At 38.5% G+C, this 27469-nt stretch overlaps 1 protein-coding gene across 3 annotated transcripts; it reads left to right on the top strand.

Moving 5' to 3' along the window:
* The first annotated feature begins 530 nt into the window (after positions 1–530).
* Positions 531–27013, top strand: adad2 (adenosine deaminase domain containing 2). 3 transcript variants are annotated; one of them, XM_044371636.1, is made up of 13 exons: positions 531–535; positions 7147–7150; positions 15394–15450; positions 18165–18333; positions 19102–19246; positions 19785–19827; positions 20908–21036; positions 22034–22184; positions 22571–22741; positions 22823–23037; positions 23741–23975; positions 26424–26556; positions 26710–27013. In XM_044371636.1, the coding sequence occupies exons 4-13, from the start codon at positions 18179–18181 to the stop codon at positions 26818–26820; spliced, it is 1488 nt and encodes a 495-aa protein (XP_044227571.1). In that variant the 5' UTR covers positions 531–535; positions 7147–7150; positions 15394–15450; positions 18165–18178; the 3' UTR covers positions 26821–27013. The 3 variants fall into 3 exon arrangements, with proteins under 3 accessions (XP_044227571.1, XP_044227570.1, XP_044227569.1); XM_044371635.1 differs by having other exon boundaries at positions 19785–19914; positions 22037–22184; XM_044371634.1 differs by having other exon boundaries at positions 19785–19914.
* The last annotated feature ends 456 nt before the right edge of the window (positions 27014–27469 follow it).

The raw sequence follows: 27469 nt of genomic DNA, 5'->3' as shown, positions 1-27469 counted from the left end.
CTAAGCCAGATCATTATTCAAACTCTGAGCTGGTGAATATAAATATATGGCACAAAAGGATGTCCTTCACAATACATTTGACATGTTGCATTGCAGTAGGAATAGATTTTTGTGATAAGTAAGCTTCACAGAGTAGCGACACGTCAGACAGACGTTAGTTGACAGTAGAGGGAGACACATAAGTGGGCTCAGCGGGAGTTTGTCAGATGCTCCAAGGCACCGAATGAAGGAAAAAGGGATCCCAACACTCAAGGAGGCAGAAAGAAAACTGGGAGGCAGAAAGGCAGGCAACATATTGGTTTCCACTCATTACATTGTCACCATGAGCACCCAATCTGGGACTAGTTGGCATGACTACAGCTTGATCCCACCCCGAATGTGTGTGTTTGTGCGTGTGTGTGTAAGCTAAATGACAGTGTCCCAATAAAACCAGGCCATGGCAGCATCTCCCATGGGAAAATAGTCAGAGCTTAGGTCTGGATTCATACTAAACCGAGGATTACGCTAATATAAAGCCACAGAGTTGGGCAGTGGAGTGCATGTTTGAGTCCATACAGTGCTTCCCTCTCTCTGTGTGTGGCCATGAATCTGCCACACACATGAATGGATGACTGGTCATATGAGCTTTTGTCCATACTGGTACATATGTGCAGGCGAAATGCACCCACAGTACAGTACTATATTTGATTTTATTTCACTTTATTATCAGAATATTCTTAAATTTGTCTTGCGTCCCAAGACATACACACATAAATAACAAAACACAACATTTAACTAAACAACAAAACAAATACTACAACATATACTACATCAGACATTACGAATAAGTGGCTGTAGTGGATCAATTTAATCACTCTCACTTTAATAGTCAGTGCTCAGTCCACACAGGAACGCTGAGGCCTACTTAGAACCCAAATTCTGATTTAACAGTTTTACGGACCGAGGAAAAAAAGAGTCCCGCAGCCTGTTCAGTCGAGTCTGTGGGACTCTAAATCTTCTGTTTGATGGCAAAAGCTGGTATTTTTTAAATAAAATGTGAGAGGGGTTGGACGAATATCACCCGCCAGAGACAACATTCTTTTAGTATATGCAGCTTGAAAACTCAACTCAAGCGTTTGACCCACAATCTTTCAGCAGATGCGTAGCAGTCTAACCAGCTTTAAGCTGAACAGAGAGACAACTGTACCATGTACTGATTCCATACTGCATAACACTCTGTAATTATAGACTGGAAAACAATAACAGGATCTGTTTGTTTGATCCAATTGACCTTAGTAAATAAAATGTTGCACCTTGCTACAAATATAATCTATATGTGCACTCCAGCATAAAGCAGCATCCACATGGATGCCCACATATTTATAGGAGGAAACTTGTTCAATCTGTGTATGTTATGGACAGTAACCGGTGGAGGATACGAGTTCACTGGAAGACCAAAAATTATTTCTTGTGTCTTCTTTGGATTAATAATAAGTGAATTCTTTTCACAACACTCCACTAATCTATCCGTACAATACTGATGAATACTGGGATCATTTTCGGTGCCTAACAAAGACAACAGTGTAATATCATCTGAAAACTTCAATACAAATGTATTTTGATCAGTTTTACAATCGTCTGTGTAAAGTGTGAAGAGTAGAGGTGAGCTCACACAACCCTGCGGTGCTCCTGATTTAGTAACAATGGGAGTTGATTATGTTTGATTAACTATCTGTACTTTGTTTATAAGAAATGAATGGTACCACTCAATCAGATGAAGATTAACCTCCATATTTGCCAGTAAGAGCTCTGGCTGAATTGTGTTGAATGCTGATGTAAAATCTAAGAAAAGAGCCCTAGCTGTAGTTTTATGCTTATCTAAATGCTTCAGTATTAGGTGTATCAATGTTACAACTGCATCTTCTGTGCTACGTTTCCGCTTATATGCAAACTGGTAAATGTCCAGTTTGTCAGCTGTAGACTTGGTAAGCTGCTGACACAGCACAGTACTGCACAGTTCTTTCTCAGGTTTTCATAACAATAGAGGTTAAGGCTACAGGATGATAATTACCTAGTTCCTTAGGACATGCTTTCTTTGGAAGAGATATTATATGTGATGTCTTCCACATTTCAGGGAATATGTGAGTGTCTAGAGAACACTGAAATATGGGTTGACACACAAGCTCAGCTGCAAATGTTTTCAGAATAATTGCACTGAGGTTATCTGGTCCTGTGGCCTTTATCAAACCAAGAGAAAAAAATGTTCAGTTGATTTGTAAATTCTGCCTCATTATCTGCCACTAATGCTTTCCGAGTGGTTGACAGTCCAGTTATCCCCTTCATAGTGTCCCATAAGTATTTGATATTGTTGCTTTTAAAACCTTTTTCTAATTGTAGCTTGTGTGCCCTCTTTGCCTCTTGTAATTTCCCCCTTAAATGTTCTTCTACATGCTTTAATTCTCTTGTGTTCCTGTTCTCAAAGGCAATCTTCCTCAAATTCATGGTATGCTTAACATCCTTAGTTATGTACGTCTTGTTATTTGGATAGATTTTTATCTCCTTGGTTGGCGTCACTGAAGTCTGTGTAGCCTGTTATTACTGATGATATTTCATCCAAGCAGCCATGATGAAACTCCTCCCACATAGTACCATCAAAACAGGCTTGAAGTTTTTCTACACTGTCAAATGACCAAACCCTGATTACTTTTTTCTCTGGTTTGATGCTTTTCAATTTAGATTTATAAGTTGGTACAAGATGAACCACATTATGATCTGAGTTTGCTATTGGTGGTCTTATCCTTGACACATATGCTCCCTCCACATTTACAAAGCAACTGTCCAACATATTATTCTTCCTTGTTTGTCCCTTCACAGATTGATTAAATCCCAGCATTGTTATGTCCAATTTGCAATGGTGCATGTCTCCAAGAACAATTGCTGGGGCCTCTGGATGTTGTTGCTGCAACATTTGAACACAGTCTGCAACAGTAGCTGCTGCTCGTGTCACTTTGCCACTAGGAGGTGGCGAGTATACAACAAACAGCAGCACACGTCCAAATTCCCTGGGCAGGTAGAATAGTCTCAGAGTCAGGTACAAGATCTCAATGTGGGCGCGTGATCGGGCCCGGGCCAGCCACGCTTATGCATGTGTGTGTCAGAGCATCATGCTGTTGCCGAGGGAGGCTGCCATTTGTTTGTGCTTGGCCCACAGAGGACAATCGGCTGCCAAGGATGGGGAGCGGAGTGGGGGGAAAGAGGCATGGAGGAGTCGAGGAGGAGGTGGAATTGAGGATAAGAAGGATGAGAAGACATTTCTTTTATGTGCCTTTCTCTTAGGTTTAGTTCACCTAAATAAAAAATAGACTAAATAATAAATAAATATAAATAAATACACCTCTCACTTACCTCTGATAGCCACACAGATAAGATGGTTTTAAAATATCCTTTAACAGTTTCTACTAGCAGTACTGAGCTGTGAATTTTTTGAATTTTAAATTCCTTTGAGCGCCACAAAAAATTTTTTTATTCATTTATTGGCGTGAAGGTGAAATATCAATTTGGGTGAATAAACCCTTTAAATTAGAGGTTGCTGAATGGCTACAGTTAATAACCTGAAAATAAAACAACAAAGATTCAAGATTTAAACCTATTGTCATGTGCACAGAGACCAATAACATTCTTAGTTAGCTGTCTGGTGTCCTCTTTGATTTCCATTCATAGAAAAAGACTTAAAATGTTAATGAAAAGAAAATTAGATCAGAACGGAAGAAGGAGAAGGAAGAAGTGGGAGGAAAGACAATGAGGAGTAGAGTGAGGATAAAGGAGGTATGAGAATAGAAGGAAGGAAAGGAAAGAGGAAAGGACAAAAGGAAGGATGAAAGTAAAAAACAAAACAAAACACAAAGACGCACACACAGTATATTAATACACACACGGTCGTACAGACCTTGATCACTTATTTCATTCAGACCTGAGGAGAGAGAGAGCCGGGAGGATCAGGTTGCCTAATGACTAAAACACACACACATATACACACACACACACTTACCCACAGGCAGTGAATCCCACAGGCCAGGGCTCGCCAGCTCAATTGAATTTCTGTTATCGTACACCCAGAACTGAGACTGGGACCCTGTCTACCCACCAACCACACCCTCACTGTTTGCCCTGCACTGGAGGACACACTCACACGCACACAGATAACACACAAGCGCGCACACACACACAAACACACACACACACACACACAGACAGGATCAAATAGCACTATATCCACTCCACACAGACTCACACAGGCTACATCCACATCACTTCTGCAATGTCCCACCACAGGCATGGTCCCATTATAGCCATCATTTACAGTCAGTATTGATTACCCTCTGGCTGTGGCTCTCTGTTTTAGGCCACACTCACACTGACACGCACACACACACACACACGCACACAGACATATAGACACACAAACATAAAAAGACATTTAATTACTTATTTGAACAGATTTAAATGTGTGTATATCCACATGCATATATACAAACACACACTCACACACATGCTCACACACATTCCCAAGATGTTAGAGCTCAGTCTATTGATTTCTACAGGGAATGGAAATCACTCCTCTACATTACGCCGCTCTATCTGCTCTCGCCCTTCTGTTCTTTTTGTTTTCATTCTGATGCCTGTCATTTCATTGTTCGAGCTAAATGGAAAAAAGAGGATGAATAGATGGAGGGATGATGAAGATCACTGAGAAAATAATGAAAGACAATATTCCACCTCACGGAAACAGAATAAAACTAGAGTAGCTAGAGAGACTACGAGCTATTTGAAGTGTTTACTATCGCTGAAAACATGTATATGATCCACACAAACATACATAAAAGAAAACAAAGAAAAAATTTGAATCACATGAAATCATTAATCCAATACAAAAAACATTTAAATTAGTATTTATAGATATGGATATCTGATAAACTATGTGTCTCATTTGTAATACAGCAAAGCAGAGAACAAAGTGAGAACCATGAAAAGTCAAATGAAGATCAGAGATAAGGGGATCCGCCCCTGTATTTTTAGAGGAATTATGGGATAGCGTTGTGCTGATATGTGTAACATTTCCATAATTTCCATATATCTCCCAGCCAGAGAGGGGAAAGCCTGGCCGAGGACCAACTGTGCCATGTAAATGGTTGTTGGCCTGCTTTACTGTGGTGATGGTAGTGGTGGTGGTGGTGTGTGCTGGAGGCAGCAGCAAGAGATAGAGAGAGAGAAAAGAGAAAGAGGGAAACAGGGTGAGAGACTGAAAAGAAGAGGGAGAGAGAAAGACAGAGGGAGGAAGAGGAAGAGAGAGAGAGAGAGAGAGAGAGAGAAAGATTCAGAGCTGATGTTGCTGCCATGGTAACCGGCGTCACCTCGGAGAGGAACAGAACAGAACCGCTCTGGGGAAAGACCCAGTGTACACACACACATACACACACACACACACACATATGCGCACATGAAACTCCTTAAACAATCACAAATTCATTTAGGTTTCATTGACACAGACCTATTTTTGGACATGAAGTCTTGGTTGAATATAAGAATTTCACTGGAATTCATCTACAGTAGGTTCAGTGCAGTCCGAATGATGCCCTGCTTGCTATTGATGTTTAATTGATACAGTACGTCTGAGCCAGGCCGATGTCTTATAGATGCCCCCGCCTCCATGCCTCGCTTTCACTGACTCTTTTGTGTGCTACACAAATTCAGAAAGCCCTTTATCAACCATTCTGTGCTGCTTTTGTTTCATATTTGGTTCATTTCTACATTAAAATTTACACTACTGCAAAATTTCATACCCGAGGCGTCTAGTTTTTAAGGATGCTTGAGTTAGACTACACACCTCAATGCAGTGCCATGCCCTTGAAACACCTCTATATGCGTACAGTATACCATACTGTATGCATTCCCTGCCATCTGAATATGCATACTGCATATGCCCTGCTGTGGCTATGAGGAATTCCCATCCCCCAACATTTTCACTTGCAATGTGACTCTGCTCTGCAAGTGTGTGAAAGATTGCCCCAAGATTGTTATCTCCCATTCTATTCTTTTTATGGGCATATAATTAGATGTTTGATTAGCAGTGCCTTCTATTAACTAAGTCTCGGATTTCGCTCTTTCTCTTCCTGTCTTTCCTTCAGATCATAATGTCTTTGTTTGAGTCTAAGATTAGTCTAAGTGTTGAGAAAGCCCCTTTATTCAGTGTTATATTGTCCTGTCACACATGATGTATGTGCAGTACGTACTGTGAAGTATCTTTAAGACTGCAACTTAGAATTATTCTCATTATCAGTTAATATGTTTATTATTTTTGATGCTTATTACAGTTGCCCAGAGCCCAAGTTGACATCTTCAGATTGCTTGTTTTTTAACTGACCAACAGTCTAAAATGCAGAAATATTCAATTTGCCATTTTTCATGACTTAAACAATTAATTGGTTATCTAAATTGTTGAATAATTTTCTCTCCATCAACTAGTCAGATAACTGTTTCTGCATTAAATTTATCATTCAATGACTTTTATTCTTCAGAGATTTATTAGGGCCAACTGTATTGACTTTGGTGAACATCTTAAATGTACATCAAATCCCACTGTACAGTAGGCCAATGTTGTGGTAATTTCAGAGCATAGAGGAGCAAATTTATTGCAGATGCCATTTTGCTATTTATAGCACAAGATGTGCTGGAGAAATGTGCCAACAGATGCAATGCATGTAACAAGGACATATAGCAAGTAGGGAAGGTGAAGACAGTGATGCTTCATGACAGGCCTGAAATGTAAAGGCGTTATATGGCCTTAAAGACACTTATGAGGAGACAGGGCTCGGTGGGATTAACACAAAACAGCGTCAACAGCAACACTAACTGCTCTGTGACGCTGTGCTTAGGCACAGCAATGCTTTGAGCTAAATGCTAACATATTGATGGGAGTGAATGTCATTAGTTCTGAAGATATTTGGTCGAAAAACAAAACAAATTTGGACGTGACGATGACACTAGATAAAAAGTCAGGGGCATGAACTATCTGAACCAAATTTTGCAGGAATCCATCCAATAGTTGTCAGGACATTTCACTCATGACATGCTCACAGTGACAAAGCTAACATGCTGATGCTTAGCAAGTATAATGTTTATCATAGTCACCATCATAGTTTAATGTGTTAGCATGCTAACATTTGTCATTAGTTTTGCAGGTATTTAGTCATAAACCAAAGAACTGTACAAAGTGACATTTTGACTTGATGATACTTCTAGAGGAATAGTTGAACATGAATATCTGAACCAAATGTCATGGAAATCCATCAAATATTTGTCAAGACATTTCACTCAGGACCACAAATGGTCACCAAAGTCATTAGGATTCATCTTCTGGGCACGATGAATGTCTGTACAAAATTGAATGCCAATTCTTCCTGTGGTTGTTGAGATATTTCAGCCTGGACCAAAGTGGTGGACGGACTGATAGACTGACATTGCCCTCCCCAGAGCAATGCCGCTCTGGGGAGGGCAATGTCTGGCTAGTTTTATACTCAGGGTACAATCTGCGAGCACACGGATTCCCATTCAAAACATGCTTTTTCAATCATCAGCAAATCTCTGTTGTAGTTTTGCCAGCCTGACAGCATGATGACCATGTTGAGTTTACTTATCTGGCTGTGTGCACTGTCAACAGATTGGCATTGGCCACAGGAAAGAAGTGATACAGATGATTAACCAAGTATGTGTTGTCCAAGGTGTCACATCATTTGTTGTTTCTTTGGGAGTGTAGACAGATCGCCTGTGTATGATACCTTAATTGAGTTGAGATGGCAACAGAGCAGGCATGGTTTTTATCTCAGGCCAGCAAGAGTACATGTGGTTTCATAAGTGGAAATCACTTCAGGGGTGTACTTCACCTGTTAATATGATTCCTAGATTCCCGGAAATGCCTCTGGTCAGTAATGTGTTTGTCCGTCTCCTACCTACACAGACACTCTATCATCTTAAATGTAATAAAACAAGGTCAGCATTGGTTGGCCATATGCTTTGTGGACAGTATTGTGATCCTGTGATACATGTCTACACACCTCTGTTACAGTAATATGATGAAGGTGCATGTACACAGTGGTAGCCATCATCTCTTTGTATGTAAGCCTCATGACTCCACTTTTGCATGTGTTGCTGAAAGATAAGGGTTGACAAAACTTCCCAATATCTTCAGTTTATGAAGCCTTTTCAATTTGATGATGCAAAAAATGTTTCATCATAAAGATATGCTCATATTCCTGACCAAATTACATTTTGGTGATAAGAGATTTCACCCTGCAGCAATTATATATGTAAAATGATACAACCATGACTTGCAGCCGGATGTTCTGCTAATGCACAGATCATATAGTTTACTGCAGAGGCCAAAGCATATCCCATATCCATCTGTACTCTCTCATGTCTGTGCAGTAAGTGCTACATAATAAATAAGTGGTATATACCACCAGTAAAGGTTTGACTGAGAGTTTGATCACAACATTTTTGGTACATCTGATCAAATATGTGAAGATTTTCCACCTTCGTCTAATTCTTAAAGTCATATTTTCGGTAAAAATTCTCCACCACTCGATTATTTTCTTCCTTTCACCTTTCAACTTTGCTTCCTTTGTTCCCCCTTTGAACCACTTCTGTTCCCTTTACAATGTATGCAAAGCATGTTTGCAATTTGCAAAGACTGTGAAGTGGTAAATAAATGGGAGGGATGCTCTAGTTAACAAAGAAATGGTTTTGGAGCGTAAGGAGAGGAGTTGGAGGAGAGGGATGACGAGGATGGGGAAAGAAGGGTCATGTTTGGAGGTAGAGGAAAAGAAAGGAGAGGAGAGGAGAGGAGAGGAGAGGAGAGGAGAGGAGAGGAGAGGAGGATAGAAGAGAAAAAAATGAGGGGGAGGCAGAGGGAGGTCAACAGAAGGAGAGGCAGATGCTCGTGCCTCGGATGCCTGTGCGCGAATAATTATCCTGATGAGATTCACTGAGAGCAGCACGAAATGCAGAGGAAGAGGAGGTAGGATTTGGGGAATACCGCACGACACAGAAAAAAAAAGAGAAACAAAGGGTGATTAAGTTTTATATAAACACAGCGTTTATACAATATGTAGGTTAGACATGAAGCTATCGACTGTTTTTCCTTGATCTGTCTTGGGTTTTCTCCCTCCTCGTCATACATGGCATGAGAAAGTGGAGCCTCCCTCTCATCTTTTAAAGATGCATGAGGCAGCAGCTACTGTAGAGAGTCAGGGGGAGACTATATAGGAGATAAAGAAAGGAGCACTGAGCAGTGCTGGGTTTCTATAAAAAAACATATTCAGCTCCTCATAAACTCCCAACCCCTCAGTTTCTGTCCAAAAAGGTTTGCTGGGAAAGAAAAATGACTGGAGGGACAATGGAAATGAATGCATTATAAATTTTTGTCTCCTAAATTCAGCTCACTATGTGTCAGTAATCTCTTTCAGTTTTTTTCTGATATTAGAACTACTGTGTGTTTGTATTAATATCAACAGCCACCTCCTTTTTGAGATTCTACCTGGCACAGTCGGATGACAGCACATCAAAAACAGAATCAGCACAAGTCTCTTTCCTTATGCTCCGGTGAAAGAGCTTGATCTGTGTCACTCTACAATCCACTGAATTGCCTGAGATTAAAGGACAACACAGGTGTTGAGTGTTGTGTGTGCACACAACCTCCTGTCTACAAAGTATACACACAGTCAAAGACACACATAGATGATCCACATACATCATTCTGAAATTCACCTGTCCCTTTCATGTCATAAGTCTTTTTCCACACGTTGCTATCTTAAGTCCGCCTGTCTGTTGAAATGTCAGTGGCACAGCATTGCTTTAGGTTACTGATCACCTATCAAATCTGATGTGATTTTTTATCTCTTTACCCAAAGATGGAGCAGGTATACGAGTGTAGAGGGAATTAAATTACCTGCCACTACTTAAGACACCACTGACAGACACAAATCACCTCTACCAGCAACACCTTTCAGCCTTCTACAGACATTTGCCATTTAGTAAAGCGTGACAATACATTTTGGAAGGAGGCGGCGAAGTTTCAAGTATACTAAGTGGTAGCATTGTTGCAATGATAGCAACAGTTGACAATTGACAATTTCATAGGACTGTGTTTTAACAAGTCTACTTTCTAGCATGCTAGCAGCTCTGTGAGGCTGCAGTGCTTTGAGCTAAATGATATCTTTAGCCTGCTAACATGCTCACAAGGAAAATGCTAACATGCTAATGTTTAGCAGGTAAAATGTTTTGCGCATGCTCACTCACTGACATGACTTTACTGGGAAATTGATGGAATGGAGCCATGGTTAGTGTCATTATTTACGCCTGATAATGATGCTAGATGAAACATTAAAGGGTTGCAATTCATCAGAGGGAGCCATGAGTGTATGTACCAAATTTCATAGCAATCCATCCAAAAGCTGGTGAGACATTTCACTCAAAACACTTTGAAAATGTGAGGAAAATACATTTTTACTTTTAGAAATATGATTATGCTTTTCTTTTTTTTAATTCCTTGAGTTGAAAGTAAGGTTGCATTTTTTTCTCTCAGAAATGAATTAATGTGTGAAATATAGACTGTATAGTGTGCATTAGCCGTAGTGTTGCCTCAAGTTGTTCTCTAATATCTGCTAAAAGTGCAATGTCCTTTTGAATTCTTTTTTCTTAAAGGTGCCGTGTGTAAGATTTAGTGGCATCTAGTGGAACGGACTTAGCAGAAATGGAAGATAATATTCATAAGTATGTTTAAATTTGTGTATAATCACCTGAAAATAAGAATCGTTGTGTTTTTGTTACCTTAGAATGAGTCCTTCATGTCTACACGAAGAGTGGGTCCTCTTCCGCGGAGCCCACCATGTTTCTACAGCAGCCCAGAACAGACAAACCAAACACTGGTTTTAGAGAGGGCCTTTCGCATTTTTCGCAGCCACCGTAGGTTCTCCTACACTCTTAGAGGGGAGAGGTATTCAGTTTGTTTCTATCTGCAACCTCACCGCTAGATGCCTCTAAATCCTACATACTGCACCTTTAAATAACTGGTCATTCATTTGGTTTCTCAATATAGTTTATTAACCAGTACAATGACTACAATTACTGCTACTTCTAATACTATGAAGAGAAAGAAGAACAAGAAGCAGAAGAAGAAGGTTGTGTTAGGAGAAAAATATAGTCTTTGGTTCAGATCATTTAGGGGAAGCAGCCCTGAATGCCAAATCCTCATTCTCTGTCTCCCTCTCTGTCTCCCTCTCTCCTGTCTGATTTGTAGGTCATGTGTGAGTATCAGAAATAAACTGAGAGAGTGGGTGAGCAACTGACTTTTCCCCTCTAGTGGTGAGCCTGGGGAAAGGCCTGTCAAATCCACTTAGGAAAAAATATGAATGTCCATTTATCCCCGATCATTTGTGCATGGAGGCAGTGACCCAGTTGGAATTCAGTTTCAGATTTCAGTTTTCCAAATTTCATATTTTATTCACGAGCAAGTCTGATATAGTTAAATGTGAATGAGAGGGTAATACTATGAGTATGTGGAAGTTGTGCACGATCACCCAGTCTGATTTCAATCTGCCACTGTGCAGCTCTCAGCAGAATAAAAAAAGCAGACTGAATCAGTATGCAGATATTCATGTGATATCACAGAGTAATTTTAACTTCATATGAAAAGCAAATGCTTTTAAAATGGTCTCAAAAGTTTAGATTGATTTTCACAAATGCATGACCTTTCTGTCCAGTTGCCTGTGTCATAAAAGATTAACTATATAAATCATAAATAAATTGAAAAAACTCATGTGTATTTGTTTATGGGGTATATGCACAAGCATCACATCAGTTCCTCATAACCGTGATGTTGGGTAAACTATCCCATTAAAAGACCACAAAGATCAGTCAACTCTCACACACTGTCGTCTATTTTGATGTAGAAGAAGGAATCCTTTTTTAAAAAATCCATTAAATACCAAACTTCAAAAATAAGGTAAATAAGGGTAAAATTGCCAGTATTCATCATAAATGGAAGTCTTACTATTTCATCATAAGAAGAGCACTTTGACAACATCCATACTGTTCAAAAAGTCAAAGAATTAGTAGAAAATATTGATTGATGAAGACAAAGGACCAATATGAAATATGAATATGAAATAACCCCACACTGTCCAAAATTAGATAATTACTTGTAGATATTAAATATAAAGCCAAACTTGTTTTTTTATTTGCACAATATCGAAAAAGAAGATAAAATGTAAAATGTAAGATTAAAAAGATATAGCTGATTAAAACAAAATGAAATATTCAGACAAGAATAAGAGATGTGCAAGCAGAGACAAAAAGCCAAAAGGTTCACATGTGGCTCCCTTAAAAGAGAAATTTGATTGTCACAACATCATCATAATTCAGAAGCAAAAAATCTACAACCAACATTCATGTGCTCATCTGTGCAAACCAGAATCTACAATACTGTAAAACACCTGGGGATAAGTTTACAAAATTATTAGGGATTGAATTCCAGATTTGAGGAACCCAATTGGGCATTTGAAGTTCATGAAAATGCAGGTCGAAGCTGATGACTGTTAGTTATGAATATACTGAAATAATCATTAAATATACTGAAATAATCTGGAAATATACTGAAATAGTCTAAAATTAAGCATATAGCTGTGAACATGCTGCTAGTGTAACTAAAGCAATGTTGTATCAGCAGTAACTACAGTAAACGCCAAACTTCACTCACTCACACACGCACAATATGCAACATACTGTAAATATCTGCACATGAATATGGGACAATCAGTGTTAAGTGAAGAAGGAAAATCTACTTGATTGAAATTCAGACATTTCCTCTGTTCAATTAACACTTCCAATGTTAATTAACATAAATCAATATGTTCGATGCATCAATAACAGCGCTCATCAACTGTACATAGTAGTGGTTTTTTTCACACATGCGATCCCACCAACACCATCACACTCTCACGCACATGCACACAATAAACATATGATTAGAAAAATTATTATCAGGCTCAATATTTCACAGTTTTGGCTTGTCAATAATCCAACACAAAAGCTGTGACAATATATTTGGGAAACAATACCCCTGGGCGGAAAAAAAAAAAAAAAAAATTGAATCAAGCTCTATGGTGTTCTGTATGCCACCACCGTTTCATTTTTTTCCATTAAAAAAAATAAACAGGGAAATCTCTGAGCCTGTGGGGCGAGTGTGTGGGTGTGAAAGAGAAAAAAAAAGGACGACAGAGAGAGGGAGATAGGGAGAGAAAGGGGAATAGAAGGAGACAAAGAGAGGGGAGTTTGGGAGGGAAGAGGTGGCATTTAAAATGAAGAGGACACCGGGGATAGTTTCCAATGCGCCTCAGCGGGCTCTCTCTCTCTCTTGAGATGGGGAGTGACTTAACATTTCAGTCTCACATGAAACACAGACACACTGACACATATGCACACATTCACACTGACGCTCATAAGAAAGCCTCATTTGGCTCAGGAGAGACAGATAGGTTTTCTCTTGAGGTGAAGGGAAGAGAAATGGAGTTCAGTGTTGAATTTCATAATGATCAGGGGAATGTTTTCTCTACTGCAAATAAAGCCACACACTTGGGCAGCTTAACTGTGTTTGTGTGTGTCTGTGTGAGGTTTAATTTGACTGCATTTTTATCATGGGAGCTTTTCAGTGCTTGCTTTTATGTTTGTTGTGTGTGTGCAAGGTTACAGATTTAAAATTCATAGAAATCACCAAACCATTCTGTACCTATTTGCTTATTTAGTGCATCTATACATAAAACATGACAGATCAGCCCTTTCATTTCCTCTATTTCCCCACATTCAATCTAACTTCTAGCAAATATGGGTGACATCCAAATGGATATCATGGTGTAAATAGAGATTTGAAACTATGACATTTACTCAACTGTGTAACAGACATGAGTGGACATCCACCTGGTCATTTTTTAAATTTCACCTTGTACATATTGAGTTCATGCTTCAGTTGCTGTCTAACCATCATTTTATATGTCCACCCATCCGTTGACAACCCATTATAACTATCATGTATGTGGAACATGTGAAGTGACACCACTGAAATGGTTATTTACACAAGTATAAGCGTATGTAAAATAGTTGCACAGCAATTTAACAGGATTATACACGATAAAGTCAAAAATATGTGGACACCATTTTTACCGATTTTGTTGTGGATCTGATCGACAACTTTCAAACCTGAATTTATAAATGTATTAATTTTTCATGAACGACTGTTATCCATTACGGCTTGTTATTATGACAGTTATATTTGTAGCCATTGTTTCTAGAAGTAGCAGTAAGGTATTGTTGCATGCAAAGTGTTTTTTTAGAGGGTCCTGTCCTTTGACATTGGACGGGACAAGCAATTTAGAGGATGTCATGAAGAGTCCTAAAAGAGTTTGTATCCTGTGTCTCCACCATGTGGACATCTGCTTTTTACTGCATACTGCATTTATTCTGAGAGAAGTGACATGATACATTATGATACTCATTTTGTTCCATTTTTTTGTCCTTCAATGGGAAATGATGGTGAAGGAATACTGTAAGGCTGTAACTAATGATTATTTTCATTATCGATTAATCTGGCGATTCTTGATTAATAAATTAGTCATTTGGTTTATAAAATGTCCAAAAAATGTGGATCACTGTTTCCCAAAGCCTGACGTGACTTCCTCAAAGGTCTTGTTTTGTCCCGACCAACAGTCAACAACCCAAAGATATTTAGTTCACTATCATAGAAAACTAAATAAACCAGAAGATATTCACATTTGCTAAGCTGGAATCGGAGAATTTGGACATTTTTATTAGAAAAAAATGTCTCAAAATGATTAATCGATTATCAACATAGTATAATAATTAATTTTCTGTTGATCAACTGATTGTTGCAGCTCTAGACTACTGTCACATTATTGATACATTACTTGCATAAAGTTAACAGCAATGATATTAAACTTTATCACCAAATGAATGGCTTTGATAGATCACCGTGTCCCATGTGTTTCTCTGTATCTTTTTACATACTGCGTATGCCGACATCTACATTAACGTTTCAATTATTTTTACGAAAACATACTTATAAGTGTCCTTCCCTAACATCAGAATCAATTTATGGATGTTTATTTTATTATTATATTTATTCTTGGACAGTGTTCGTTGCTTTGTTACCTGCAGTTTGTGGTAAAAAAGCTTTTCAGTGGTAAAAGATATCACACAGCGATACTGTGAGAGTCCACAGGAGGGCGCCAGAGTTTGTAGCGACTCCATAATAAACCAAATACATTAACAAAACACGCAATTTAAAACACACTGCGGCACAATATCGCGTCTCTTTCAGCTTTGAGGAATGCATAAAAACTGAAGGTAAACATATGGAGCTGTTTGGCCACAATTCACTTGGAAGTTTAAATCATTTAACCTCATACAAACTCTGCGTTAAACGGTAAAATGTTTGTTTTCATTTTAAGAATGACGGACGGGACAGAAAGAGTTAACGTTAGCTAGCAGCTAAAGCATTAGCAAACCTTAGCTAGCTACTTCAATGTTGACGTCTGACTTTTATGTTTCATAGTTTTGTTTTAAAACGAGTGAAACTTTTACAATCTCTTAGATTTGCCAAAGCACTTACGATTGCCAACTTTGTCAATAGGGAAGTTAAACTAACCGCTCACCTGTCTTCGAGGTAGTATTGTTCATCTTCGCTGGGTGCTTGATAGACCGAGTTTAGTTTAGTTCGCTTGACTTTAACGCTAAATTGATTATTATTGATTAACAAGTAACTGCAAAACAACAAAAATCGCTGTCTGTTTTCTACTATGACAGTAAGTCAAATGTAGGGCTAAAATTCATTATTTTCATTATAAGTTAGATTAACCTGTCAGTTGTTTCCTCGATAAGCTTAATGGTGGTTGGCTAATAATGGCAGAAAGTAGTGACAAATGTCTTATTCATTTATTTTTATTTTAATTGAAACTTTATTTATTGTAACACATTCCATTTCATCATTTATTTGTATTTTTGTAAGTCATTTGTCTTGTGTTTGTTGTATTTATGCTTTGTATATTTTATACTTGGAAATGAGAGGTTTTCTCTCAAGTGGTTTAATAACTCTATCTATCTATCTATCTATCTATCTATCTATCTATCTATCCAAAGTCCAAATGTGAACCATTGTGAATTGAAATTATAATCTGAAATACAATTGAAATACAAAATCGACAGATAATGCCAATAAAATAAACAATAATAAAAGTAGACTACTCTATATGTTTTCAAAAATGCAATTATAATAATCAATTATACATGTACTCTTTTTGTTTTAAAGAGATTTTAGAGTTCAAAAAATATGTGAAATCATGATGGAACAGAGAACAATTGTAATTTCTTTGAAAAACTGAAAAAATTTGTGAATAAGATTATACCTTTTATAATCATCATGTTAATAAAATCAATTTTAGGGTCTTTACATTCAAAATATATTATAACTTCTGTAACAGAAAGTTTAAAATTATGTCTATGATAGAAATGACAACTAAAATCTGACCAATCTGGCAACTAAGTTACAATTGGGAAAAGAAATTATTTAATTTCATTTTTACAAAAAGTACAGTTAGCATCTACATCAGCAAAATGTGAAACAAAAACATTAGTGGGGTATTTGTCATGTAGGCTTTTTAAATGTATTTCTCTATCTCAGTGTTTTTCCATCCCGGTCCTGCTGCATCCCTGCCCTGCATGTTTTAGATGTTTCTCTGCTTCAACACCCCTGATTCAAACAAATGGGTCGTTATCAGGCTTCTGCAGAGCTTGATGAGGAGCTGATCACTTGAATCAGGTGTGTTGAGAGAGGAAAACATCTAAAACATGCAAGGCAGGGATGCAGCAGGATCAGGATTGAAAAAACACTTGTCTAGCCTTACTGGATATACAGAATTTATATGGTAATGACCGAGTTTTATTCCAATTAATATTCTCAATTAAGTGATTCCAAAAGAACTTTCCTCTTGGGGTGACCTTTCTTTGTTTGTTTAATTCATTTTAAATATGTTCATTATTGCATTTAGAATCTGTGATAAATCTGATAAATGGTTTGTGGTTTAAGTTCTTAATATTTTTACATCTTATACAGCTTTTCATTAAGTGGGACAGACCATCTGGAATAGCTTTAAAAACAATAGCAAATTCTCAATATGTGGCAAGAAAGCTATAAATCATCAGAAATTCATTGTAAATCATAATTTAAGCCCAAAATGACGTCTTCAGATGTCTTTTTTTTGTCTGACCAACAACAGTACAGTGATATTTAACATATAAAAACAGCAAATCGTAATAACTGAGCAACCACAGAATGGCTGAAAAAGGGATTTAAACAAGTAATCGATCACCAGAAAAGTTAACTATTAGTTTTTTGTTGATTTACTAACCGATTAATCCACCAATGGTGTCAGCTCCAGGTAAATGTGTATTGGCTACAAGTAAGTTTGCTAGAAACAGGCGTCATGAATATTACATTGCAGTTAACATTTGGTAAAAATAGGCAAAAATTATTATTATTGAATATGACAAGCTGTCTTGTCAAAGCAGGATCAAACCAGCACACTGATGTCCACAACCAAATACATCAAGAGAAAAGTTTGCATCACTCATTTTATCAGGGTTCATGTATGGAAACAATGAGTCCAACAAAGACAAAATTACTGACCTTTTGTAGAAATTCAAGTTGTTGAAAATAATCCATTTCAGATTTAAACAAATATTACTCATTATTAAGTTACTTGAACATTTGCATCATGTAATTTTATTAGTATTACTGTAAATAAAGTCAGTCATGTCAGATGCTACTTTAAAGAAACAAACAAATGTGATTTCCTCACTAGTAACAGAACAGTTCTTATTGTAAGAAGTTATCAGATGAAGGCACCATGAAATAGAAATAATAAAACAAAATTAGGGCTCGTGGCTCCTAAACAAAACAAAAATAGGAAATTCCGGCACAGTTGTGAAAGGAGCCAATCTATTGATTATATTGGCACAGTTAAAAAGTGCGCTCACACTAACCTAATTTCTTGTTTTTACAGGGTGCTTGAAAAGCATGGCGGATCAAGACGCATTTAAATCCAGTCCAAGAAGAGGTGCTGCTAGTTTTCAGTCTCTGCCAGACTTTGAGCCAAGCTCACACCTCTCACATCCCCGGGTCCAGTTGACAGATGATGCTTTAAGTTGTAACAGCGCCGCTACTTCGCTGAGGTAATGGAAAAGGTGTCGGAGTTGTATGTACGGTTATAGTAATACTACCAGAACAGCCAGCTGCTTACTAATTGTACACTTGTCTAGATTAATGATTGGACATTTATGTCTTCCCAGTACCTGCACATCCTGCCTTTACCCATGACAGTGTTTGGACAGACCAGTTCCAGACCAAGTCATAACTGTTTCTTTGTCAGAGATATTTGACTTTTACGTTACGTTGTGGCAGCTTGTTACTGAGGTTTCAGAACGGATAGGTGAGGAGCCTGCTGGCAGTGTGTGTGTGTGGGCGCACACACTGTCAGTTACCAAAGCTCATTAATAAGTGCACCCATAGTTTCAGGACAGTGAACAGCCCAGCGGCTCATCTGGTTGTGACACATTTCATGTACTTGCTTTGAATCTGATCTAAACCTTTGTTGCCGTTGTCAGTCATCCGCTTTTTGCATTTTTTTCTTCTATTTTAACATTAATAGAAAATCTACCTTTAATGGTAGGCCAAAGTATCCCCCCAAAAAAATCTTTGTCAGCTGAATACCTGAAATGTAAATTAAGCTCTTTGATCTCATTTGTGAGTCCACAGGCCATTCCATCACACTTCTACTGAAACATGCAGGTTGGAAAAAGGGTTTATTAGACACTGGTGAACCTTGTAATGATGCCTTGCTCTTGAACCTCACCCTCCAGCCCTAAACCTCCTTCCCTGCTCCTTGCAGACATTTTGAGTGACCAGCTGCTCAGTTAAATCTGTTCCTGTTACCCTAATAGGAAAAATCTGTCTGCTTCCGGAGACCATGATCAAGTAAAAGAAGTTTTACCCGCTGAAGGAGGTGACAGACTCAGAATTGAGAGAGCTTCAATCCCCAAACTCAAAGATAAACTTGACTGTGGCGACATCCTAGTGGGAGCTGAGGTAAATAAATGGAAAGAGGTAATGTCAGGTGCTTGTTGCATACTGTAGCAAAGGCAAAATGTAGAATATGTTAGGTTATCACAGAAGATGAGATGCTGTCAGCATCTGTCAGACTCAGCTTATCTCCTCCAGTAACCTATTTCCTGGGGGGGGAAACCTTCTCTGCTTTTATTTGGAAGGCATCCTTGACGGACAACCTGAAATGATGTGGGAATAAATGACGGTATTCATTCATTTTTTAAAATCTGACATCATCGACGTGAAATCTGAACATTTGTGTTACTTAATCTGCAGCCACCTTGTCACTTAAACATTGATCATTTATATCCCATGTTCACAGCTTATCTTGCACATTACATCATCCTTCTCGTCTCATGTGAACATGTGCAAGCACATGTAAGCAGTTTGCTCACATCTGACGATAAAGGCATGACCACAGCATGAATTCCTAAATTAACATGAGAGAAGAAGATTACAGATTAATTAGAGGAGAAACTCATGATCCCAATTTTTAGTAGAGTGATTTTGGTTTTCACAGGATGAAGACTCAGATGACGACGCAGCTGTCCTCTCTCTCTCTGGTATGTCACCTGCCGAAAGCGTACTCTCTGATGAAGAGCTCCTCCTGGACCAGAAAAAGGACATCGACTGGAGCACAAAGACTGAATGTGCAGTAATAGTAGTCGCACTGTGTGATGTCAGAAGGAAAAGGGCATACAATATCTAATCATGATGTAGACATTCCTAAAATCAGATCTGCCAGTTTGACTGTTGCCACAATAAGGATGAATGTCTCAGTGTAGCGCTGTTCATAACATGCAGAGCAGGGAAGAACGCATGTGGCACAGACGAACATCAGAATAAATGATGCATGTGCTCTGCAGCTAGTCCTGAACGGTGCTGCCCATCTCTTGTTCAACCTACCTAAGTTTTCCCATAACCTCCTCACTTCTCCAGTCAGCACACTGCCTCCCTGTTGCCATTTGTCACCGTCCATCTTCCATTACAGACTGGAAGTTATTTTATCAGACCTCAAGACCTCATGCTAACGCTTATTGCTCATTTAAAAAAAAACAAAAAACAGGCTTTTGTTTATGTGGACTTATTGTAAATAAGATACAACACGCTCAACTCACAATTAGACCTTGAAGACTGGGTGCTGGATCCTATGTAGTTAATTATAAAAAAGAGAGACTAGGACAGCACTCCAATTTGACTTTTTAATATCGCCATACGGACTTTGCGAGCAAGACGCCCTTCTTCAGCATGTATTCTGGCAATTTCTTGGCAGAATATGATATATATATATATATATATATATTTATATATATACACACAGCATATGGGAAAAAAACATAAAAATATGCTTCGAGTGACTCTTTGTCAAGATTTACAATTACAATTAATTGGGTATTCGGACTGAAATCAGCCTTGTGATAAGACAATGGGATGCATTATGAGGGGAGGTGGGGTGTTGCTCCGGGTACCAGAGAGACTTTGAAGGGACATTTACTGGAATGATAGGATATAAAATGTTCAAGGCAAGCATTACTACTCATCACTAGCATTTGAAGGACATAATGAGGATTGGTGATGTCCAAAATACTTTCCATCGCTGATTATATAGCTGTCTTTTGGTTTTATTTTTTCCTGTCTTCCAGTTTGGCGAACTGACTGGCACAAGAATCACATGGCAGCAATAAGCAGTGAGAAGTTTGACAGCCTCCTGAAGATGTGTCCTGATTTCCAAGGCTGTAAGAGCCACATGGCAGCATTTGTCTTGATAAGAGGTGAGCTCCTTATTTGACCTTAGATTTATTAAAAGACCAGCTTATATCCTTTATTTTTCAATGAAACAGCTCTTAATTCTTCATTTTAAGTGCTTATTTAGTCAGTAATGACTAGTAGTGTTTTGGGTTTAAATGTTCAATATAAGCATGATATTACTTTAACGCAAGTGCAGATAAAGAATATAAATGTGACACTGACATACAGTATGAAAAAATAGTCTTTCATTTAACAGTAAAATTGCTTTAAGAGAATTTGAGAGAAATATTAAAAGGTAAAAAGTTGACTTAAGGACAAATAACAGTATTTTTAAAAAGTGAATACATTTCTGTTTATATCCATTCACTTAGAAACAAAACTACATTTATCCTCGTGCTCAAGTTCTGGACATGATTTTGACATTTCAATGCTGAAGCGCTGATATTTTCTTTTTTATTTAAGTAAATTTGTCAATCTGATCCATCATAACCTACAGATTCAAATTTGCTTTATTGGCATGAACAACACAACAACAATATTGCCAAAGCATCAAAAGTCAATGAAACAAAATAGCATTTAAATAACATTAAGATTGACATATATTAGTTATATATAGTATATATATGTATCTGTGTGTGTGTGTGTATATATATATATATATATATATATATATACTCAGTATATCCTATAGGTTGCAGCATGTTAATACATATTGGGCAATGAAATCTGTCTCCTTCTCCTAGGAGTATTTTTAATTTTAGAGGTCATTAAGCTCTTTTGAAATCTGTCCTTTTAGTCACAAGCTATGGTTTGAATGGAGAATGAGGAGAATAGCATATGAAGTGCACTCAAACGGTATTTCACGCTTGCTAGCTTCTCTGTCTTTTATATTCTGCCCAGGCTTTTAAAGAGTTTTGTTTCAATCTTATCTCTGTCATTCTGTCTCAAGGAGTTGTCATTAACTAAAGCGACAAAGCTAATAATAAATTGGAAAGAAAAATATCTTCATATCCTCCCTAGAAGTGTTAGACACAGCTGGTCGTCCATGTGAGCATTACAAGGTGGTGGCGTTTGGAGCAGGCCGTTTAAGCTGCAACAAGTGGCTTTGCTACAATGGGACGATGGTCCATGACTGCCACGCCATCATCATCGCCAGACGGTCTCTTCTAAGGTACAAACTGCTGATATGGCTTCCTGAGAAGATGAAGAACTTAGTCATGTGAAGCTCAATATTAATATTGGAAGTGCTAAAGCATTTCCTAATTTACGAAATCTTAACTTTAAACATAAAATGTATAAAAATAGCTTTTTCTTGGCTGTGATTTTGTATGTTATTGCTTCCTGCTTTCTTTTATTTGTCCTTGTTTGTGAAGCACTTTGTAACAGTAGTTTTGAAAGGTACTGTATAAATTAAGTTGTTATTATTATTGTTGTTGTTAGAGTGCATGCAGTCTGGATCGTCTCGCTCGCATTCTTGCACCCGATGATGGTGCTTCTGGTGCATTGAAAGTACTGGTGCGGCTCAAAGTGAAATTGGTATTTTCTGCCTGTGTTCAGGTTTCTGTACAAACAGCTTCTGCTGTTCTTTGATGCTGATCCAAAGGCCAAGGAGAACTGTATATTTGAGAGCAGTGCAGACAGCCACCAGCTTAAACTCAAACCCAAGATCAGCCTGCATCTCTACACCAATCAGTGTCCTGAAGGAGCAGCTAAGAATTTCTACTTCAAGTACCCTTCTTTTGATTGTTTCAATATCCATATTAGAATGGTATCTTAATGAGTAAAAAAACAATGTAATATCCTGTTTAGGGGCTCTGCGAACAACACATGGACTTCTATGAAGCTGCAGTATCATGCCAAAAGCCTGCTGGTCCCTGTAGCCTACCTTGACCCGAGTTTCTGGGGCGCCAAAGTCTGCTGCATGTCTGGTAGTGACAAGTTGTGTTGCTGGACTGTCACTGGGGTCCAGGGTGCATTACTTAGCCACTTCATCCAGCCAGTCTACATCACCAGCATGGTGCTAGGTAAAGAGCCTCAAAGCAATTGTTAAATATTTTGGGAAACACGTGTACTTGTTTCATTGTGGAGAGTTTTATGAGAAGGCAAATAAGACTCTTATATCTGTACGCTAAATATGAAACGTTTAAAGCAGAAGCTTTTTGGAGTTTTCATGTGTTGTTTTTACATTTTTTTATGGATCAAACAAACTAGATGTAACATTTTAGTTAGTAAGCTTTAGAGGTGCTGGCAGGTGTTTTTTTTTTTTTTTTAATCTTTGGAGACAGCCAGTCTAGCTGTTTCCCCATTTCCAGATTTTGTGTTAAGACAAGCTAACAAGCTGCTGGTTGTAGCTTCATATGTAGTGTACAGATGTGAGTGGTATGGATCTCCTCAACCAACGCTCTGCAAGACAGCGAATGAACATATTTCCTAAAATGTCAAACTGTTCCTTTAATTCCTGTAGGACATAAATAACACAAAACAATTACCTTTTAAGGTGGTGTTTTGGTAACACTGTAAAGCTTGGTATTTTACATCCAGATGGTATAATTTATTTCCAATGTTGTCATAAATAGTGAGTGAGATGTTTTTGAAATTGGTAAACTGAAGGTGTTGGGCTGATATGATATGATATACTTGATGTCATGGGAGGTCTTCTCAGTATGTAATGTTACATAGTTGATTGTCATTCACCTCTGTGTTACTGATATTGTCGTGTTTATTTAGGGGGCCAGAAGCTCTTAAATGAGGGAGTGTCTGATATCACCAACAAGCGACTGGGTGATGGATGGGAGGACTTACTGCCGCCATCCTACAAGAAACACAACATCTTCTTTCTCTGTGGTGACCAAGTGGGGCCTGTTGTGACCTCCCCGCGGCATGACGACCTCAGCATCAACTGGTGCCACGGAGACAAGGATATTGAAGTTCTGGACAGTACCAAGGGCTTCATCGTTGACGGGTAAGAAGCAGACACATCGTACAAGAAATAAATCCTCTGCACGCTGCCTTGCAAACTGCATGAACTTGTGCAGTAACTTGTCCCTGCATCAAAAACGTGGGACCAGTAGGGCGTCCTGTACTCTTCTTGAAGAGAGTCTTGACCTGACTACAGCTTACCCGATTTACACTCCTGCAGCCAGTTCCAGGGATAGAGTAATACTGCTGGCAGACTCTGCAGTTCATTTGTTTGACAGCCTCAGTGAGGCCTGGGGATCCTGCCATCTTTTGGCTTTGTAGCTGCAGACAACTGCTGATGTCCAGTAGCTAGTGTGACACAGACGTGGCTCTCACTGGAGGCTGTATTGTCCTTGAGCAGAGATTACAGACACAAATAGATTTGTGATCCTGCTTGGCGCTCGCAGTGTTGCTGAGTATTTCAGCTTTTGTCCTGCAACATGAACTATTAGTTTTAGGTGACACCATGGTTTAAGGTGTCAGCGTGAGCTCTGCAGCACCTTTCAAACAATCTATAAATAAACAAAGAAAAATAGGCTCCTGGAAAAAGGAGAGAGACAATTTCAGGGAAAGAATACAGTACATGAAGTGTGCAGGGGGAGGTGAAGATGAACTGAAAGGAGGTAAAAACAGCTACTGGAAAAAAAAAATCAAATTATAGTGTGAAACAAAAGGATATGCTGCTTAGTGTCACATGAGACTTCTTTAATTTAGTGATGTAGAAATAGCATGCCAATTAGTCCTAGCTTCTTTATGCTCTGGTTTTCAGTGCTAAAGCAGTTAATTGTTTCCTAAAAACTTCGGCTTTTAACCAAATCTCTTGAATTCTGCCAAGAAGAATCTGTTATATATGAATTGTAATAATAATCAAAAGCCAAAGGAAGTTTTGAGTAGGCTGAGGAATAGAACGGGCTATAGTCATTGTAGTCGTCTTGAAACAGACCTTTTTAAATGGTTTGATATCAGTTATCCTGCACACCCATCTGCTAATGTCAGCTTCTAATAATGCTTTCATACTCAATACCACCCCCACGGTCAACACTGAGCCTGTCACCACTGATGCACGTCTCAGGGTTCCACTCCAGGGTTTCCCACAGGAAATTGGGTAGTGGTGGCGATAAGTGCTGCCTGTGGGGAAACCCTGCCTTCTCTCACTCAACCAGACCACACTGATTTTTGGTGTAACAGTAGGGCTGTCGCATAGAAGGAATTTCCTCTGCGGTGATTAAGGGTGGCTCAGCAGTGCAGTATGCGGTATTATTGCAGTAGATTTCTAAATGCTCAGGGCACAGCATAAATCATTCCAATCACGTTTGTAAATCGGCAATACGCCATTTTGTAACCAACGCTGGTTTGCGCATGTCCACCACCTAGTAACACAGCTTGTGATTGGAGAGGAGAGGGTCAACAGGACTGCCAGCTGAGTTTGATAAATAAGTACATAAAACATTGAATAATAACTTTTATTATATTTCAAAAGCGTGCAAAAATAAGCGTTTCCTTGATGGATTACCAGACCACTGGACTATATGGACTATAAGAATAAGTGACAGCTTGTTGTAATGGGGAGATATTATTAAAAGTAACAAGTAAGTGCTTTTACGATCGTAGATGACTGATGCGACCCCAGAGGGTTAACATTCAATACGCACACATTAAAGTGTAAAACAAGAAGGGCCTAGCCTCATGAAAAAAGAAGAAACATGAACATAGCGGTTGTGGTGGTTGCTTGCCATCCCCTACGGATGGCTAGTCCATAGTGCAGTATTGCAATATTGCGACAGCCCTATGAAAGTGTAAAAAATTGTTTGCCCAAACACATTGTTTATGTTCAGCAATGTCCCTAAAGTAGAGACAGCATCCTCCAAAACATTGTAAAGTACAAGTTACTAAAATACCGTGCTGAAGTAAACAAACATTTACAATATTTGGTCTTTTGAGGAAATACTTGTAGGCATGCTATCCATCGAAGTCCCTCGCTGCTGCTAGCTAACTGGATGGATTCTTCATGATACATTGGTGGTTTTAAAAGGTTACACACGCTGCAAAGCAAGTCTATATCTTCAGCAGCCAAGAAGGTGCTGTTATTTCACTGGGCAACTAACTCAAATTGACTTGCTTGTAGCACAGATTTTTTTAATGAATTTGAGCTGGATACAACATACCCTCAAATGATGTCCATATCTCAAGTAAGGACATACACAACAGACATACATTGAACAACATGGAAGGTTATCAGTGCAGAATTCAAACATTTCTAAAAAGCACTTTGTGGTGTTTGGAAAAAACATTTAATGTATTTATTAGATGTTTAAAGACACAAACAATGTGTATTTTGGTGAGAAATGTTTTAAAATAGTATAAATGAAGTAATCAATGTATGTAAATGGCAACATCCATCATTGTAATGTTATTTATTGTGCACTTTATTACTTTTTCTGTTATTTTCCAGCTCTCCATCTGTGAGTGGGCCTGGTTTCTCCAGCAGACTTTGCAAGAGAGCCCTCTACAGTTCTTTCCGCCTAGTTGCACAGCTGGGTGGGCATAGCTATCTGCTGGATCTTCCCACTTACCACAGCATCAAGGTGTATGTCAGCTACAGATGCAAAACTATGAAGTGTGGCTATGGTGAATGTGCAGTGCATGCTGCAAATGCTCAAGTGTTTTGTAACAGTGCTTCAATGCAGTTCTTCATCAAATATGATGCATGATGTTGTAAATGGTTTGTTTTCTTACAGGTGGAAGCCGTCGTCTACCAGACGGTCAAAGATCTGGTCAAGCAACAGTTTCTGAGCGAACAAGCGGGTCCCTGGAATTCTAAAAAGCTTGTGGACTGCTTTAGTGCTTGAACGTCCTCCCAGAAGGGCCACTTAGAGGGCCAAGTTGCTGTTTAGATTTTGTTTGCTGTTGTTCTGTGCAGTGCACTTCGCTAGTTACACTTAACAGTAATTCTAGTTTTGTTTTATTTAAAATGTCGGTGTTGTTTTCAGTTTGTGTAGGTGTTTGAGAAAAATAAACGAGACCCTACTGTTATGCACCATAGTGAAGTAGTCAGTCTAAATAAATTGTGGGTGGAGAAGCATCGGTTAAAGGCTAAAAGTATAAAAAGTGGGGAACATTGTCTACCCTGTCAAGTACAATTGAACAACATTATCACTTACCTGTCGTTCTCTAGCTAAAAGCTCATACTGATTAAAAATACAGTATTTTGTGTTGATGTACCAACCAAATAATGCAACCAGTCACTGGTGTGAAGAGTTTAGTGTCATTCACTGTTGAAACATTCTGAGATCTTATATATACACATACAGCACTGTGCAAAAGTTTTAGGCACCCTAGATGTTTAGATTTTCATCCATTATGCAATACCATCAGGGAGGTGTTTGATCGGTCTCAAATTTATTCATGACATGACAATGACCCCAAGCGTACAGCTAGAGTCATAAAGAACTATTGTCAGCAACAAGAAGGTATGATATGACCCCCACAGAGCCCTGA

Source organism: Thunnus albacares, chromosome 13 (assembly GCF_914725855.1).
Source record: "Thunnus albacares chromosome 13, fThuAlb1.1, whole genome shotgun sequence".
NCBI lineage: Eukaryota > Metazoa > Chordata > Actinopteri > Scombriformes > Scombridae > Thunnus > Thunnus albacares.
This window is presented reverse-complemented; position numbering and strand designations above follow the sequence as displayed.